Source organism: Protomyctophum bolini (assembly GCF_963924005.1).
Source record: "Protomyctophum bolini genome assembly, chromosome: 6".
Lineage (NCBI taxonomy): Eukaryota > Metazoa > Chordata > Actinopteri > Myctophiformes > Myctophidae > Protomyctophum > Protomyctophum bolini.
Genome location: NC_137867.1, coordinates 20678451 through 20696061, shown reverse-complemented (window position 1 = coordinate 20696061; position 17611 = coordinate 20678451). Strand labels below are relative to the sequence as shown.

General features: G+C 42.4%; 1 protein-coding gene across 2 annotated transcripts in view; it reads left to right on the top strand.

Annotated features, from left to right (window-relative positions):
- grid2 (glutamate receptor, ionotropic, delta 2) overlaps window positions 1–17611 on the top strand; it is a 603942-nt gene that overhangs the window by 340330 nt on the left and 246001 nt on the right. The window contains exon 3 of one of the 2 annotated variants that reach the window (XM_080765356.1): window positions 12077–12364. The exons of the other annotated variant lie outside the window; for it this stretch is intronic. Coding sequence (XP_080621482.1) covers window positions 12077–12364 — 288 coding nt within the window. The remainder of the gene's footprint in view (window positions 1–12076; window positions 12365–17611) is intronic. 2 annotated transcript variants of the gene reach the window in all.

Sequence of the window (17611 nt, the reverse complement as noted above, 5' to 3'; positions counted from 1 at the left end):
ATAAGGAGGTACAGTACAGTATAAGGATGAGAGTGTGAAGATGAGCATGCAGATCAGAGCTGTGTCCTCAGGAGGTGACCGCACGTAAAGAAGCCCCCGGGGGGCCATGAACAGTTGAGCTGCAGATGCTCCCCAAGGGGCTGATTCATCTCCTGCCCACAGTGAGCGGCGGCACACACACAGTCTACACTGGATGGATGGAACGCCTAACCAATTAAACCCTTGGTGGGCCGTGACGATATTGCAATTGGGCCCCCAAATGATTGGCAAAACACTAAGATTTTATGGTTAATTAAAATTCAAAGACAATTATATTAAAGAAATATATGGTATTGGTAGCGGAGGAAGCTGAAAAACAGCCAACAGACATGCACATCCAAGTACATTAGTAGGCTGGGTGCCGGATCAAACAAAGTCACATAACAAGAATAAAAATGTCTGCACACTAATTACTGTGTTGGTAATGTTTCTGACCGCTGCCCTTCCTCAGACCTTCACACAAATGAGTATAGACAATAATACAAGTGTGACACTCCACACCTGTGGCCCATCCACCATCACTCCCCAATCATTGTCGTTTGTCATTTTTAATTGTGATCATATGTATTTTTCCTTTTTGTGTACATTTACAATGTCTGTAAAAGTCTGGAAACAGGAATGTATTGTATTATATTCTGGTGATGTAATGTGATGATATACACTGAGACGTGTATTAATCACTAATGTCAATGTCACCTGACCGGTGAGTGACTGATTGAGCGCTGATGGTGGATGAGCCACAGGGCCACAAATATAATGTGGTGTGTCACATTATATAAATGTATTATTGTCTACTCATTTGTGTGAAGGTCTGAGGAAGGGCTGCCGCCCGAAACGTTACCACATTTAAGTAAAGATACAACTGGGAGCAATAATGTGCAGACTTTTTTATTCTTGATAAAGAAATGTATGGTACCTTTCTTTAACACCTTGAAAAGTGAGTTTTCATTGTGATACTGCTGTTGGTTCCATTGGTCCAACACAACAATGGTTGGAACACAATCGATTGATTGATCATTAAAATCAATGTGCTCTGACTGAGCACACAGCCCACCCGACTGACCACATCACATATGTGGCCTGTTAAGTGGTACCTCCATGGTCGACACGTTGTGCGCTGGCGACGCATTGTCAGCTTGTATAGATCTGCTGTTTTTGGCTAATGTTCCCCCCGGAATATGGATGATGAGGTTCAAGTGGCTAGCAGACAGCACGGAGGAGAGGAAGGGAAGTGGAGGAGGGGAGGTAGAGACGATGAGAGAATAAGAAATGAGAGTATGAGGAAGGTAGAGCACTGGGAGCTATAGGCAGATATGCAAAGTCTCGGGTGCCTGCTGGCCAAGTGGTCCAGGTGCATGCCAGGCTTTGGCCTGACAGCACGTTGCGTGTTCGAGTCCCGTTCATGACAACCAATTTGCTGCATGTCTCTCCCCATCTCTCTCTCCTCTTTCCTGTCAGTCTTCATAAATTCTTAAAAAAAAAAAATGCAGCGCTTGCCCAGCAGTCTGCTGTCACCCAGGCGAATATGTTGATCTGGCCATCCATTCCAAAGCGCCAGTGCTCGCCCAGCAGTCTGCTGTCACCCAGGCGGATATGTTGATCTGACCCCCCATTCCAAAGTGCCAGCGCTCACCCAGCAGTCTGCTGTCACCCAGGCGGATGCGTGCACGCGACCTCACCCTTTAGGGGCGGGCGAGGTCGCTTCTCGCCCTCAGGCGTCTTACTGGTAATTGTACACAGTATTTGAGTAAATCTACTTACTTAATTTCCACCACTGGTGCTGGGAGCCAGGCAGATATACAGCAGTGAGTGTTGAGAGAGGGATGACTGAAGGCCGGGGAGGCGGATTAAGTCCATATGTACAGCTGAGGCTACTTTAAGTCTACATACAGCTGCAACCACGGGAAGGCGGGTGGGAGAGATAAATGGAGAGGGGAGGAGAGGGGACGGATGGAGGGAAGGAGATTGAAAGAGAATAAATGAAGCAGGTCCTTGGAGGTGGAAATATGCGCCGTTAAGTCACGTCTTATGGGGGCGACGTATTTAAATGAGGATGGGTAGTGCTCGCGTTGTGCATGTGTGTGTGGGGGGGGGATGAAGGGAGATGGGGAGACATGGAGAGAGGGATGAGCGAAGGCATCATAAGGACCTGAGTGGCGCTGTAGAAGAGGATGTGGATGGATGGGGGAGGTTGGGCTGAGAGGAGTGTATGCAGATGAAGAAGGACAGGACGGGATGGGACGCGTGCGTGCGTGCGTGATGTAGAAGAGGACAGAGGAAGGAACAGAGGTTGGAATGAATGAATGTAAAGAGGGCTTGAGGAAGAGACTTAGACCTCTTAATCTTTTTTGATAATGTGAACATGTAAAAATACATACATTTTCACACCATTATCAATGGGATAAATTAAAAAAAAATAGCCAGCGGCTTATTTCTATTGTGGCACTTTCATATGTACACTATGTGCAAATTATGTTGTGTTGCATGATGTGATGTGTGTGTATTTGCACTTAAGTCCACACACACAACGTCGCTAAAAGTGTCCTTGTGCATCCATGGGTGCAAGAAAATGTCCTTGCGGGCAAAGTGCGGGTTAGGTCAACCGCCGTTCTACCGATGCAGGGATAACCTGATACGTAACCTCTTCTTGGAGCTGAAGCGTAGATAAGAGGTTACAAATGGAGCTCATGTATTTTTATTCTGGTGTATTTTAGTTCAGATAGACAAAACAGGAAAGGGCGCACACCAGTGTTGGTGAGGTGCTGGCCTAAGGCATTAATTAAGTAAAAATCACACCCGTGTGAACTGAGTGGTGCAACTCCCCTCTCTCCCCCCTCCCCCCCCCCCTCCTCTCCTCTCTCTCTCTCTCTCTCTCTCTCTCTCTCTCTCTCTCTCTCTCTCTCTCTCTCTCTCTCTCTGCACAAGCCACACACGTAGCCACGATGCTGTATATTTATTATTATCCAACGTTTCGACCTAGGAGGTCTTCTTCAGGGAATGAGTATTTTAGTTCAGAACCTTCTGGTTCATAAGCACCACAATCCTTCAGTAAAGAGCTGAACATGAATCTATCTGACATGCAGTGGTCAGTTATCCCCCCAAACCAGTTTTCATGGTCGAATCCCCAACACCAGGGTTAATGTGGCTATTATTTAAAACATTTTACCTGGTGCATTCAAAAGACTCCAATGAGCTGCACAGCAGACAGTTCACCCACGGGGGTTGAGGGGCATATGGAGAAAGGAAGGGAGATGGAGGAGAGAGGATGATGGAGGGAGCGAATGTGGAGAAAAGAGGAGTGTTGCTAGAGAGACAAAGTAGAGAGAGACAGACAATCCATACGGTACCAACCAAGGTCTGCACCACCATGTGCCATAATTCAACTGTTAATTCCCTATAGAACATTATATCAGCCGGTCTACCGCACCGACTCTCTCTCTCACACACACATATGAACACACATATGAACATATGAACACACATCTATACACACACTTTATTATTTTTTATATCAGGCTGACTGCACAACATTGCCTGATACACAGTATACTTGGTTGCACGGCGGTGTCGCATGGCGAAAATAGCAGATCTGCAAGGTCACAACGTGCCACAACGTGTCGCACCGCTGCGCGTTTTGAGCTTGTAGATCGGCTATTTTCATTGTGTGACACGAGGCACAAGTACAACTAAGGCTTATAATCTCTGTCTTTTCTCTCTCTCTCTCTCACTGATGGATCACAGTGCTTTTTAATCTATAGATCTGGGAGAATACTGTTGACACAAATAGGTCATTCACACACACACACACACACACACACAGACGTGTGTTATTGTTATCATCGTAGAGCTGACAATTTGCAGTGTCTGCTATGGTTTCAAATGCATATGAATACTGTATGATCCTGGGATAACTGCATCGGCTGAAATGAGATTTGTATGTGTTTACTACCACATTCACCACCACACTACACTGTATACTGCTGTGCATCATTATCCCTACACACTGTGTGTGTGTGTGTGTGTGTGTGTGTGTGTGTGTGTGTGTGTGTGTGTGTGTGTGTGTGTGTGTGTGTGTGTGTGTGTGTGTGTGTGTGTGTGTGTGTGTGTGTGTGTGTGTGTGTGTGTGTGTGTGTGTGTGTGTGTGTGTAAATTTCAGGTTTGTGTCATATCCACATCGACGCTTTTAAAGGAGTAGTTCACTTCACCCCCCAAAATTACATATTTTCTATCAATTACTCACGCCATATCCTGAGCTAATGTGACAGATCTCACCGATCACCGGTCACCCCCGGCCCCATCCTCTAGTGCAGCGCTACAGTACGTCACATCATTTGGAGCGACGCCCACCCGGAAGGGTTGACTCCCACTTTTAGACCAGAGCGGCCAATGCTTTCCTCCAGGCTTTCATTTTTTGCGCCGACGAAAATGAAAGCCTGGTACCGAGGCTACTCTCACCATGATGAAGACTTTTATTTTTGGCGCCTTCCAGTGACCGGGTGGCTGCTCAGTAGGAGACCATTGAGTCTCTCTGCTGGTCATCAAAGTATTGGCTCGGGAATGCTATCCTATTGTAAAATGAGCCGATCGGCAAGCCCACAACGTGTCACTATTTTTTGGCCATAATATTCAATCACTTTCAATGCAGTTCTAAAATTCTGAAGTCCTCACAAGTACTGTATGTTCCAGAAATAATCGATTCAGCAATGCATCGCGATTCGGCCATGAAGCAATGCAATGCAGCAATGTGACAATCAATATTCAAATCCTAAATATAATTATATATTTATAATACTGTATATAATTCTAAATAAAATGTCGTTCAGTATATCTGACTGCTTGTATTGACTGATGAAAAATGTGCCATGTTGTGCCAGTAATATAGAAAAGTGTGATGCATTGCAATGCATCGTAGAATCAACTCAAATCGTTACCTGATGAATTGTAAGGGCAGTGCCAATGCACACCTCTAGTATGATTGTTCACACATACATACAGTAGGAAAAGGGTGTTTGAAGCAGTCTTTCTTTCTGTGTTGGAATATGGAGCTGTCATAATATGACAGCTTGAGGACAGAAGGAGCAGCTTTTCCATATATTATGATGGAAAAGCTGCTCCTTCTGTCCTCAAGCCCTTAAGGATGCATTTCATCATTTTGCTCTGCGATTTATATCTGGTGAACCTTATAGAACGCATCAATGCATCCTATATGACAGAGTGGGCTGGCCCTCCTTGGCAGACAGGTTGTGTATAGGTTAGAAATAATCCCTCTGTCACTTTCTTTACAAACGACACTGCACGTGAGAGGAAGTCACAGACTTAAAACCCCATAGCCTGGAGAGGTGCGACGCTCTGATTGGTTCAGAAACTTCAGACTCAGCGTTTCAAGCTGAAACTTCAAAATAAAATGTCCACCATTTCCGTTTCACTACACCTTTAAAAAGACAACATCAACGTGCTTGACTTAAACCTCTCTCTTGTAGCAAAAACAGTAACTGAAATGAATTGGACAGCCAACTAGTGCTGCACGATTCTTGCTCAAATTGTGAATTGAGATCACATATAGGTGTCTGAATCTAGATCTTTTTTGCTTCATTGTGCATTAGGAGTATAGTAAACTTAGTGTGCAGGTGATTGATGCCAGCAGTACTATGAGTAATTGCAGTGGTACAGGTGTATGCAGTTTGGAGGCTAGAAATGGCCCTCGCCAGCTATAGGGTTATGTGGGTCAACACTTATCTTTTTGTTTTAGGCCTGCTTGTCAACCTGCTCGGTAAAGCAACAGAAATGATTTGTTTTTGCAGCTGAATCTCTCTTGAGAGATGACTTGTTCACTGGCCCTATAGGCAGGGAGATAGGTTTGCTGGTCAATTGTGTGTGGCCTGTTGCATGGGAGCATGTGTGTACTTGTTAATTGAATGTGATTGCTTCTGGTTGAAAGGACAGGGCGAGTGTGGAGCTGGTATTAAATACAGTTCCAGTCCAGTGCCTGACTTGATCACTAGTCTCACTCTGGGACCAGGCCTCATTAAAAACATACTGTATTCTCTGCATGACCGTGTCACGTCAAGACAAACTAGAAACGGGCCTCAATCCGTCGTACAATGCAAGTGAGGGTCTACTCTAAATAATACAATGTAATGCAGCTATGTTTACTTGTTGAAAGGCTCTTCTTCCAAAGCTCTACTTGTCAATGCAAGAAAGTTGCTCACAGACTGTGTGGCTGCTGTGTTGTTTTTTCACTTGTCCCCTGACATTGGTATTGATTTCTCTGCTTCACATATTGTGGTTGGGTGGGTGGGTGGGGTTGACGGTGGTAGTCCTGGGTGGTGAAACGGATAAGAAACGTTGAGAGACGCATCGGTCACAGCTGGGTGCAAGTGTAGTGTGGGCAGTCCATTTATTCTGACAGAACAACAAGGTATAAGAGAGAGAGCTCAATAACATGATCTGATGTAGAGACTACTACTGCAACACATGCACACGCACGCATGCACGCACACACGTGCACGCGCGCGCACACACACACACACACACACACACACACACACACACACACACACACACACACACCCCTAGCGAGACAGTATCTTGAAATAAACATTGGATTCCTGTGATTTATCCAAAGGGTCACTGCCTGAGGTTATTTAAACATCTATATATCAAGCCGATCAATGTCTCTCAAATCTACTACACACAGATAGTGGGAAAGTGATATAATGTTTTAACATACTCTGAATACCTGGATAGACTATATTGCTTCTTAAAAGCAGTCAGACCTCAGATTGAGCTTTCAGTATAAGACACAGAATGACAGAAAGGTTATATCCTCATTTGTTTGCACTGGACCATCTGTGTATGGTTGAGCTAAAGTCATTTCACTATAGTATACAACACCAGCACCCCTAGCCCTTTCCCTCCCTTCTTCTTCTTTAACCACATTAAAGAGATATTTCAATTCAATTCAAAGGAGCGAAAACATACTGTACATTTACCTTGCCAAAGCAAGTGTCAAAATACAATAAAAACAGTTGAAAATGGGGAAAGTATATACAGTTGGAGGAGGTACAGCAGAGCTATGTGTCACATTGCATTGTTATAGCCTACAAGTTATACATGAGGATATAAATCTTTTTTTAAACAAACAGCAGCATTTTTTGCAGTCAGTTTGGGGCAAATAATATTTCAGTATCAGCATTTAGATATTTGATATCAATTTGATCAGACATGCCCCATTCCTATACAAACCTATCGTTATTTCCCGTCACCTTCATTCATTGCATGACAAAGTAGGTTGGTTTAACTGATTAAGTGTTGCAAATGTTGTTGTGATGTAGGCTACTGTAACATAAAACTGCTTCAACATGGGCCCTTTAAGTCATTAGCAAAGAACTGTAATGAGCCTAGCACTGAGCCCCCCTGCAGACTTAAAAGTGTGTGATGTAGAGTGGATGAGGGCACTAATTCTCCAAAGTGCCCTAATAAGTAAGGGATTAGAAAAGCTTTCCATTAGCCAAAGCCTTGATGATGCTAAGCTAATATGCTATACTGTACAGTATAGCCACACTATAGCAAGCTAATGAGCTTATAGCCTGACTGAAATCTATTTAGGCCTGTCCCCGTCGCCCCCGACTAAGAATGTATAGTCAAATCTGATCTCCAAATGTTGCCTATAAATATTTTTTGATGAATCAGTCTGATTTGACTGCCAATCTCTAAAGAACTATTATTCATTCATACTCTGGGAAAGTACAGCATGATGTTACGCCGTTGCCCGTTGGCACTCAAATCAGACTCCCTCAATCGATTAGTAGACTATTCCACTAATTGAGGTTAGGCTTACTTCTATTATAGCAGTGGAATCTGGATAATGTAGATTTATTACTACTTTTTGACTGGCTTTAATAGCTCACATTCACCCAGTTCTGATATAATGCAATTCTCACGCACACATAATATCCGTATGCACACTAATAATGGCCAGTGTGTGGAGCTCATATCACTGGAAACGGACTCAATGGTTCAGTGTTCTTGAGAGTTGCAGCCAGTGACCACCTTTATCGTGAGACCTATTGCGGTTTAATTAATTCCTCAAACTTTGGACATGTACAGGACTACAGAGTTTAAAGTACTTCAGTCGATCTCCTTCTCATGCATCAATTCACGAGGGTACATGAGGCCTTGCTTGCCTGAAATAACCCATGGCTTTTTTTGAACAGGGGACTGATGGCTCATTTAAACAGTCACACCTGGCCTAGATCAAACTATAATTACACTGCGTATGATGATGCACCCAGGATAAATCGGCTATCCCCACAATGCCCACATGCTCAGACTCAATGGGAGCCTCTGTCCAGCAGCGGTGAGCTACCAGTAGGGCTGCCTGGGCACCGCCCCATTAGTTCTGAAGCTGCACGCACACCAGCACATGCACGCACATGCACGACAATGCACATTGACGGCGAGCTCAACGGCTATAACAAGTAACAACGCAAGCGGTGGCGCCGTCTATACCTGGCTGGCAGGCTCCTTTGTTATGCTTTGCATATAACATTACCTGATGTTCTCACTTTAGTCACTTCACATCCTCTGAGTTACATTGTATAAACGACCATGCAATGCAGGTAGCTTAGCCTAGTTCTAACGACCCACCGAAGAAGACATGCATGTGTCCAGATTCCAGAAGTTTGTTTCGTGCCTAAACCTGTGCGCCTGTCGACTCTCAGCTGTTGGGAGTTATAGGCATTATAATCATTACAAATGTGAGTTTACGTTTTTTCGATCATCAACAGTATTCATAAATATACTGTACATCCAAATTTCTTTCTGTTTGATCGAAATGGCTTAGGCTGAAGCTCAAAACTTTGATGCCTATCCTACATATTGGTTTATTTACAAATGTTTCTTTCCATTTAGCCTACTGTTCATTTACTAAATTGATCTCAAAACCTGAAACTCACATGGTTATCCCTGACCCTTGTTGGAAGTTCTTGTGATTGTTTTAAAACCATGGTTTTGAAAGCAAAATAATCTAAGGCAGGGTGAGTACAATGCAAAGGGATTTTATATAAAACTAAAAGGAAAATAATTAATTTAAACAAAAATAAAAAACAACAAATTTACAATGGAACTAAATAATAAGAAATATAATTACATTAGAATAGGTGGTTTTCCATCATATAACTAGCACAAGCTGATCGACTATGTGCACATGCATGCGCGTGCATGTGATGTGCACATGACGTCATTAAAATACAGCCCTACTAGTTAAAAAATCCACAGCACCCCACTGTATGTTATGCTCTTCTCTGTGTTAACTACTGTGCATGGTATGGCAGTAGAAACCCTATAGTGGAGAGTGGTCACCTGGGGCTATATACGTCTATAAGTCTGCGAGCTCTTTTTTTCCCTCTACAACAAATCCCTTCAGGCTTCACTGCTATGCTAGGGTTCATGTAGTCGGGCGTAGATAGATAGGCCCAATTCCAATCCACTCCCTTGCTGACTCAATGAGCCCTCACTGACTTAGGTGCGTGTTCATGTGAAGTCTGCGAGGGCTTGAGGGCTGTCCCATTTGAAATCGGTAAGTCAGTGATGGCTCAGCCCCGCCCCTTTATGCAACCCTTTGCCAAAGTCAGCATCGATGATGACTTTGGCAAAATAATTCAAAGGAAAAGGAATTGGCAAAGGAATTCTCTTAACGTCAATCAATAAATATAAATACCGGTATGCAAATTAGTTATGAATCGCGTTTAGAATGTCAACAAAAAATTGTGCATTCTCACTGTTCTCAAAGAGACGACATGGAAGGATACTAGGATAATGAATAATAATAATAAGGGAATGATGAGAAATGATAATAAAAATTATATGGAAATGCAATTATAATATTACAACCCCTATCACACAGGAAAGTGTATTTACAAAACTAATAATAAAAAGATCAGCTTAAATACTAATATTAATATGCTAAGCTTAATAGAGATGGACATGAAAACTTGCATATTTCTGTATTATGGGTTATCTCATGCTAAAATCTGCCGATGCCTATATTGATTTTATTTTTGTTGAACTAAGCTCTATGCAGTTTTGTTTTGTAAAGTTACTCTTCAAATAGGGTAGGCTACACCTTTTTGGTTACATACTGTATACTGTATGTTTAAAGCACTGGCTGTGAATAAGGACAGTTTTTTAAGTGATGCAGTGATGCAAGTGTCATGAATGGCGGACTCATCTTCTCATCTTCAAAGTCCCATTCCCTTTACAACAATTTGGAGCCCTTGCAGCCTCTCACCCTCAAGCACTTACAACTGACGTCACTAAAGTCAATGAGGGTTCAGGGCTCAGGGCTTGAGGGAGGCCATTGAGATTGGGCCATAGACTAGAGTGGCGTCGGACTCGTTACAAGCTCACTGTGAGCTTGTAGATCGGCTAAATAGCTGCCCTAATCGCTTCTTTTGGGTTTGTTTTCATAGACCTGGCTGCTTATCTCAACCAATCTGGCAACAGTCAAAAACCTTATAAAAAAACCTTCAGAAATATATTTCATATAGGCCTATATATGTGTGTGTTTGTTTTAACCCCTCCTCCATATTTTGAGGATGCTGAATCTAATGGTCTAGGTCTCGATTTTCTACGACCTTTAGAAATATGAAAGGTCACCCAAAAGACTGGAATTTGACCTTTGTGAGAAAGTAGACAAAGTAGGGGCGTTGCTTATATCGATTATGGGAATGAGAGTGTCCACGGGTTCGTATCGGCAGGTTGACTAACATATATGAGAATTGTTTTGTATATTTTGAAGGCGAGATGAGAAACAATGTAGTGTTCAAGGCAAGTGAAACACAACATTGAGGTCAGACACTAACAACTAGAGGGCTTTCTGCCTGCTCTTGCTTCCATGGGGTCCCTTTTTATAATGCACTTTGTGTAATGGATTTTTTTATACACTTTTAAATGCACTTTCCACACATACACACTATTACTTAATGAAGCTTTTAATACACTGTTTTTATAATGTAATTTTGTCGTGTAACACCCCTGGATGGAGTGCAATGTTAATGCAAGCCAGGGACCATACTGCTGTAGGCCTACTAGGCTCAATGTCTAGCCTTAGCTTTAATTTATTCTCTGTGCCTTGCGAATGTTGGAGGGAGCAAAAGCTTTTTGGATGCCAAAAGAACAACACATGTGGTAACGTTATTAGTTTATTGCCAAAGCCCATTGCATATTTTGGTGATTATATGAAGTTTATTGTAGATGTACTATAGGAAATGTTGGAATGCATGGGCACTGTTGCGTATGAATGACTATTGTGCTGTTTGGGGTGTAGGTGGTATGTCTTCTTACACCGTTGCACCCTGTCACGTGTTGCTGCCGCTGCATGTGATTAAATACCCAGTCTGCCTTTACAGTATAGTGTCCCCTGTCAAAACAATACTCCCTTACTATTGGCCTATCATTCATTGCCAGTAACCAAGTTACCGTACGTACTCTGATATAGTAACTTTCTGAGCTTCAGACACAAATTACCATACAGTATTTCATAGCTATATTTGTGAACAAAATGTATAGGTATAAGTGATTAAAGGAAACGATATGAGACGGAGAGCAGGATATAAAGGCAGAGGACCGCATTGATGGGCAGAGAGTGGACACGGGAATGGGAGAAATATAATTAATCCTCATACTTGTGTGTTTGATACTTTTCAACGTGCGGTGCTGTATAACTATGCGAGCTCCTGTCTTGGAACAACCACAGCACCTGCGTTTGGGTTTGAGTGAGATGCACACAAGAATTAAACTGTGCCTGAGTTTATCCTCGGGCCTGTATGTGCATCTGTGTCCGCTCTAAGTTTGTGTTTGTGTGGGATTACTTGTGTGTATGAGAGAGAGGAAGTTTGTATCAGTGAATTTTGCTGCTGTATACTTTTTTCTCTCTTTACATGTGGGTGTGTAATATGACAAATCTTAGCACAGAGCATTCACAAACTCTATGTTCACCTCTCACCCCTCTCTTTGTTCCTTCTTTCCAACTCAGCATGTGAGCTGATGAACCGCGGCATCCTGGCATTGGTGAGCTCCATCGGTTGCATGTCGGCCGGCAGCCTCCAGACGCTGGCGGACGCCATGCACATCCCCCTCCTGTTCATCCAGCGATCCCCGGCCGGTACGCCCCGATCAAACTGCCCGATGACCAGCCGCATCCCCGGGACAGATGACTACACACTGATGGTCCGCCCGCCCGTCTACCTGAATGACGTCATCATGCAGGTGGTCTCCGAGTACGGCTGGCAGAAGTTCGTCCTCTTCTATGATTCTGACTTTGGTAAGTGAGAGGATTCATGTATATTCACTGTGCATAACACATTCTGATGTACGTCTACGGGAAAATAGAAAGCTACCACACTTGGTAGGGACTTTCAAAGTCTGACTACCTATGTAGGGTAAAGAATAACACCATTAGACCCCCAGGAACGTACCCAGAGCCGCCCGTGTCCGAAACGGTTGAGGAATGACAGAGTTACCGTGTGCCGGTCCCTCTACTGTACCCTCTACTGTACTGTACTGTCACTGTACTGTACTGGCACACCCGAAATCATACAGTTAATACGTGCGTGTGGGTTTGTGTTTGTGTTTTAGGTTGCGCAACCTTGGTGAAAAACAACCATGCTGTTTTCGTGCTCATACCCAGCCAGGCAGGCAGCCAGCCAGCCACCCACCCACACACACACACATAGCTCCATAAGGGAGTGGTTGCACCACTAAAAAATAAGCATGATGATGAACATATAAAAATACATTACATCTGTGGAAAAATAGTGTGCAGTAAAAAAAGAAAGCTATTGTTTAGTGTTTCTAATTCTAAACGCTATAATCATCATAACGTTGTTTTGCACTGTATGTGTTGCAAGTAGAAATTGCAACCAGAGGGCTACAGTCAGTCAATCAGCAGAGAGCGATATATATCCATTTGGGTCTCAGTCATTCAGCATCATTCACCTTCCCCTCTAGACTGGCTGTTCTGGTGCTGTAGAAGTCGGTCTCAGTCATTCAGCATCATTCACCTTCCCCTCTAGACTGGCTGTTCTGGTGCTGTAGGAGTCGGTCTCAGTCATTCAGCATCATTCACCTTCCCCTCTAGACTGGCTGTTCTGGTGCTGTAGGAGTCGGTCTCAGTCATTCAGCATCATTCACCTTCCCCTCTAGACTGGCTGTTCTGGTGCTGTAGGAGTCGGTCTCAGTCATTCAGCATCATTCACCTTCCCCTCTAGACTGGCTGTTTGGGTGCTGTAGGAGCCGGGAGGTCACAACCCCGCCCTGCAGCTCACCCTGGAGCAGTCGGAACAGGCTCACCGCCTCGCATTTGCAAGTGAACGGGTGCATTTTGTTCACCAAAATTAACTGGTTCATTTGATTTGTTCGTTCGTAACCGACACAACACTACTTGGTCCAGGTGGCTGTAACCCACAACTTGTGTCGGGGCAACCACACCTTGATAGTAGTTGTATCTGCTATGTACACTACTTACTGTACTTTATCTATCTATCTATGGCCATCCATTACTCTCTCTAAATATCTTTATTTTGTGTAAATATTCCAAATATGCTCCTCATTGACTTTCATTATACAGTATGTCATTATTTTAGCCCATAAGAGATTGTGAAAATAGCAGATCTACAAGTTCACAACAGCTTCTTTTAGCTACTTTAGGCAAATATATAGTTCATGCATGGTAGCTGGTATATAGGTCGATCCTGAGAGCCTAGCGGTGTGTGCATTTTGAATATATGTGATGTAACACTATTGATGGTCTCTCAGCATGGTAGGACATTAGAGAACTAATTAATGTATCATGGATGGAAGTACGCGGGAGGAGTAGGATGAACGCTCTATTTTCTCCAGGTGGCAGGTGAGCCAGTGGGAACAGCATGTGACAACAGACATGTGTGTGGGGAGGCATCAGTTGGAATAACAAATACATTGGGAGAAAAGTGTGTACAAAATAATTGGCTACTGTAAATTTAAGAGAAAAAAACAACAAAAACAGTTACAGTATTTCATATTTCCATCGATGTTGGCTATGGTTAGGCAAGTATTTTAACCATGTGAACCCTAATTCGTTGACCATAGTCCCCAGCGATCTATTGGTCCCCTCACAGAGGTGGGTTTGTGGATGATTAAAATTGGAGGGCCTAAATGTTGCAATAGAGAAGAGCAGGGAGACTAAATTATATATTTTATTAACATACTCTACCGTACAGATAGGGCAATACTATTGTATTCACACAGAAAGTTAGTTTGGTTAAATTTAGTTTGGTTTTAAGTCTACACTGTCCACATTTGGTTCATACAATAATAGGCGCACGCGCGTGCGCACACACGCACGCACACTCACACGCACACGCACACGCGCACACACACATTCATGGATCACACTGGATACATGCACACTCACATTGCACTCATGCACTCACACACAAAGTTGTTTCCCTGCCTGCAATTGTGCATATGGTACTAATAGAACACCTTGAACCTCCACACGCATAAACATGAATACACACAGTGATACCGGTATTATGGTAGTTTAATGTCCAGCATTTACACATCATTGGTGCATGAAAAGCCACTCAGTAGCTGTATCCATGGGAGAGGGGAAGAGAGAAACGCTATGTAGATGTGTTCTGAATGCATAATATTCCTCTGTCCATCTGTGTGTATGCTTTTCTTTCCTCTCTACTCTGTCTATCCCTCCCTTCCTTCCTCCTCTCTTTCTTCATTCTCCCTCTTTCCAGACCATTAACTCTAACACTTGACTAGTAAATGTCCCGTGTCTCTTTCATAAAGTGCCACTCTGTCTCCACAATCTCCCAGCGTCCCTCTGGAACCATGGGGCGCTTAGCAGTTTTTATTTTTGTGTGTTCAAACATTCAGGTGTGTGCACACCGCACATGTATTGCATGCACATTTGTGTCTATGTGAATGAGTAGGCCCTTTGGTAAGACTTAAGTTAAGATGTTAAGGTCAGGTCTATAATGTGTTATAATGCACTTATAAGCCATTATAACAGTTTTATTTATTCTCGAAATGATACTGAGTAATCAAATTAATTTTCAGTGTCGTCAAGTAATACAATATACTTGCTATATTTTGTATAATTATGCATAATAACCTATAACAGGGGTTATAAAGTATTATAACTTATAAGATAATGTATATAATGTATGGTCATAATGCATTATAATGCATCATGATGCAGTAATAATAATAATATCCTACTTATTTATAGTAATATATTATAATGCTTCACAACACTTGTTAAATGTTTAGAATTATGCATAACTTATAACAAATACTTTATAACTAGTTAAATTAAGGTAGTTATGATGTGCCGTTACACAGAGCTTGTAATGTATTATGATGAGCACTTATGAATGAATGAAAAAACTTTATTCTGAACATAACAAGTCAATCAATCAATCAATCTTTATTTATATAGCACATTTTTCAGGCAGCGAGTGCAGTTCAAAGTGCTTTACAGTAAGAACAAAAAGTAATAATAATAAAAATAATATATATATATATATATATATATATATATATATATATACATATACACATACATATATATATATAAATACACATACATATACACAAATATACATATGTACATATCACACAAAGAGCAAAACAAAGCAGAAAAACATCAACTATATAGTAATAAAAACAATAGTAAAAAGGAGAGACTAATCACAGGAAAAGGACATGATCTAGGAGGTAAAAGCGATGCTAAAAAGGTGTGTTTTAAGATTTCGTTTAAAAATGTCAACAGATTCAGAGAACCGTAGATCCCTTGGCAGGCTGTTCCAGAGCACAGGGGCGTAGTAGCTAAAGGCGGCTTCGCCATATTTTTTTGTTTTTGGGGTCTCAGGTATCTCTAGGAGACCAGCACTCGATGATTGAAGTGGTCTGCCTGGCACATATTTAGGAAGCATTTCTTCTAAGTCAACTTATAATATGTTATAAAGGTGGTTATAAGTTATCATTCTTGATTAGTTTTTCAGTAATACGTTTTATAATGCCTTATAAGTGCTTAATAGACCCGACTTTTAGGTAAAGTGTTACCAACAATTCTTTCACGGTCAATTACATAATGGACTCGTAACAAGGCACACGTGTGTCATTTTATTTTATTTTTTAAGATCTGTTTTGGGGCTTTTTATGTGACAGTAGACAGACAGTAGAGGGGGAGAGAGATGGGGAGTGACACACGGCACAGGCCGTCGGGCTCGGTAGTCGAACCCGCGGCATGCCATCCGACTAGTTTGGCAGCCTAGGTGCCCAGACTGTTCAGCTAACTGTCCGGGCCACATGTTTGTAATCTTGCCCTTCGACGGTTAGTGTATATTCCGGTTTGAACTGCCTGTCTAATACAGTAATAATCACCATTAACGTTTATTGGCCAGAACATGTGGAATTTAACACCAATTTTACTCTTCGTGGCTTCTTCACTCTACAGGTATCGCTGCTCCACTAACATTTCTTTACCACAACGGCAGCAATTAGGACGAATATATTGCTCCGGTAATTTAACTTTATTAATCCAGTTTACCATGAAATGTTACTACAGTATGTGACCATTTGCAATCAACATATACAGTATATCAAGCAGCTATGTTTTCGACTGGATAATTGGTAATATGGAGAAGCACTTGTATTACTTATCACTATTGTGAAGCCAAGATAATTAAAAGTAAAAAGGGCAAAAGCAATGTATTTAGTTAATAATCAAGCCTGAGATTTCTTCATAGTATGCTGCACATAATAACAGCAAGATAACGGCATGAGACCGACAAAGTCGTGATTGTGGCATTTCAAGACACACTTAAGCCTTGTTAATACTTAGACACGCGCCAAGGATAGGTCTGCTATCCTCTGAGGTTCTCAGCACGCATCACCATGGTGCCACAGAGCATGAATTAGGCTTTACATTACACATGTTTATGCACATATTGAAGTTAATTAGCATGCGCAAGCACACACACACACACACACGCATATGCGCGCACACACACACACACACACACACACACACATACACACGTCACACACACACACACACACACACACACACACACACACACCTCAATCCCCCATGTTCTTTGTGATCAATGATTCAGCAGATGACTCCGCTGGGATTTGGCCATTCTATCTGTCTCACAGCCTTTCTCAAAGCTGTCGCTATTCTTCCCTAATGGCGTCACCTCTGCATCAACGAGAAAGAGAGAATGGGAGTGATAGGGACAGAAAGGGAAAATAGGACAGACAGTCTTTTCTGACGATAGTGTTCCCAAAAGGCATGACCTTTGTACAAGACAGGACAGTCCTTTAGAGAATACACAATGGACTGTGAGCTGAAGTGCTTCTGTCCACTTTCCCCATTTTCAGCTCTACTGATGCGTTCTGGACGTTGAGGACTCATGTTTTCTCTCTATTGTATCCCTCTCTTTCTCTCCCAACTGTCCTTTCGGTGTTTCTATCCTCACAAATTGCTGCTCTCTCGACATGACATTTT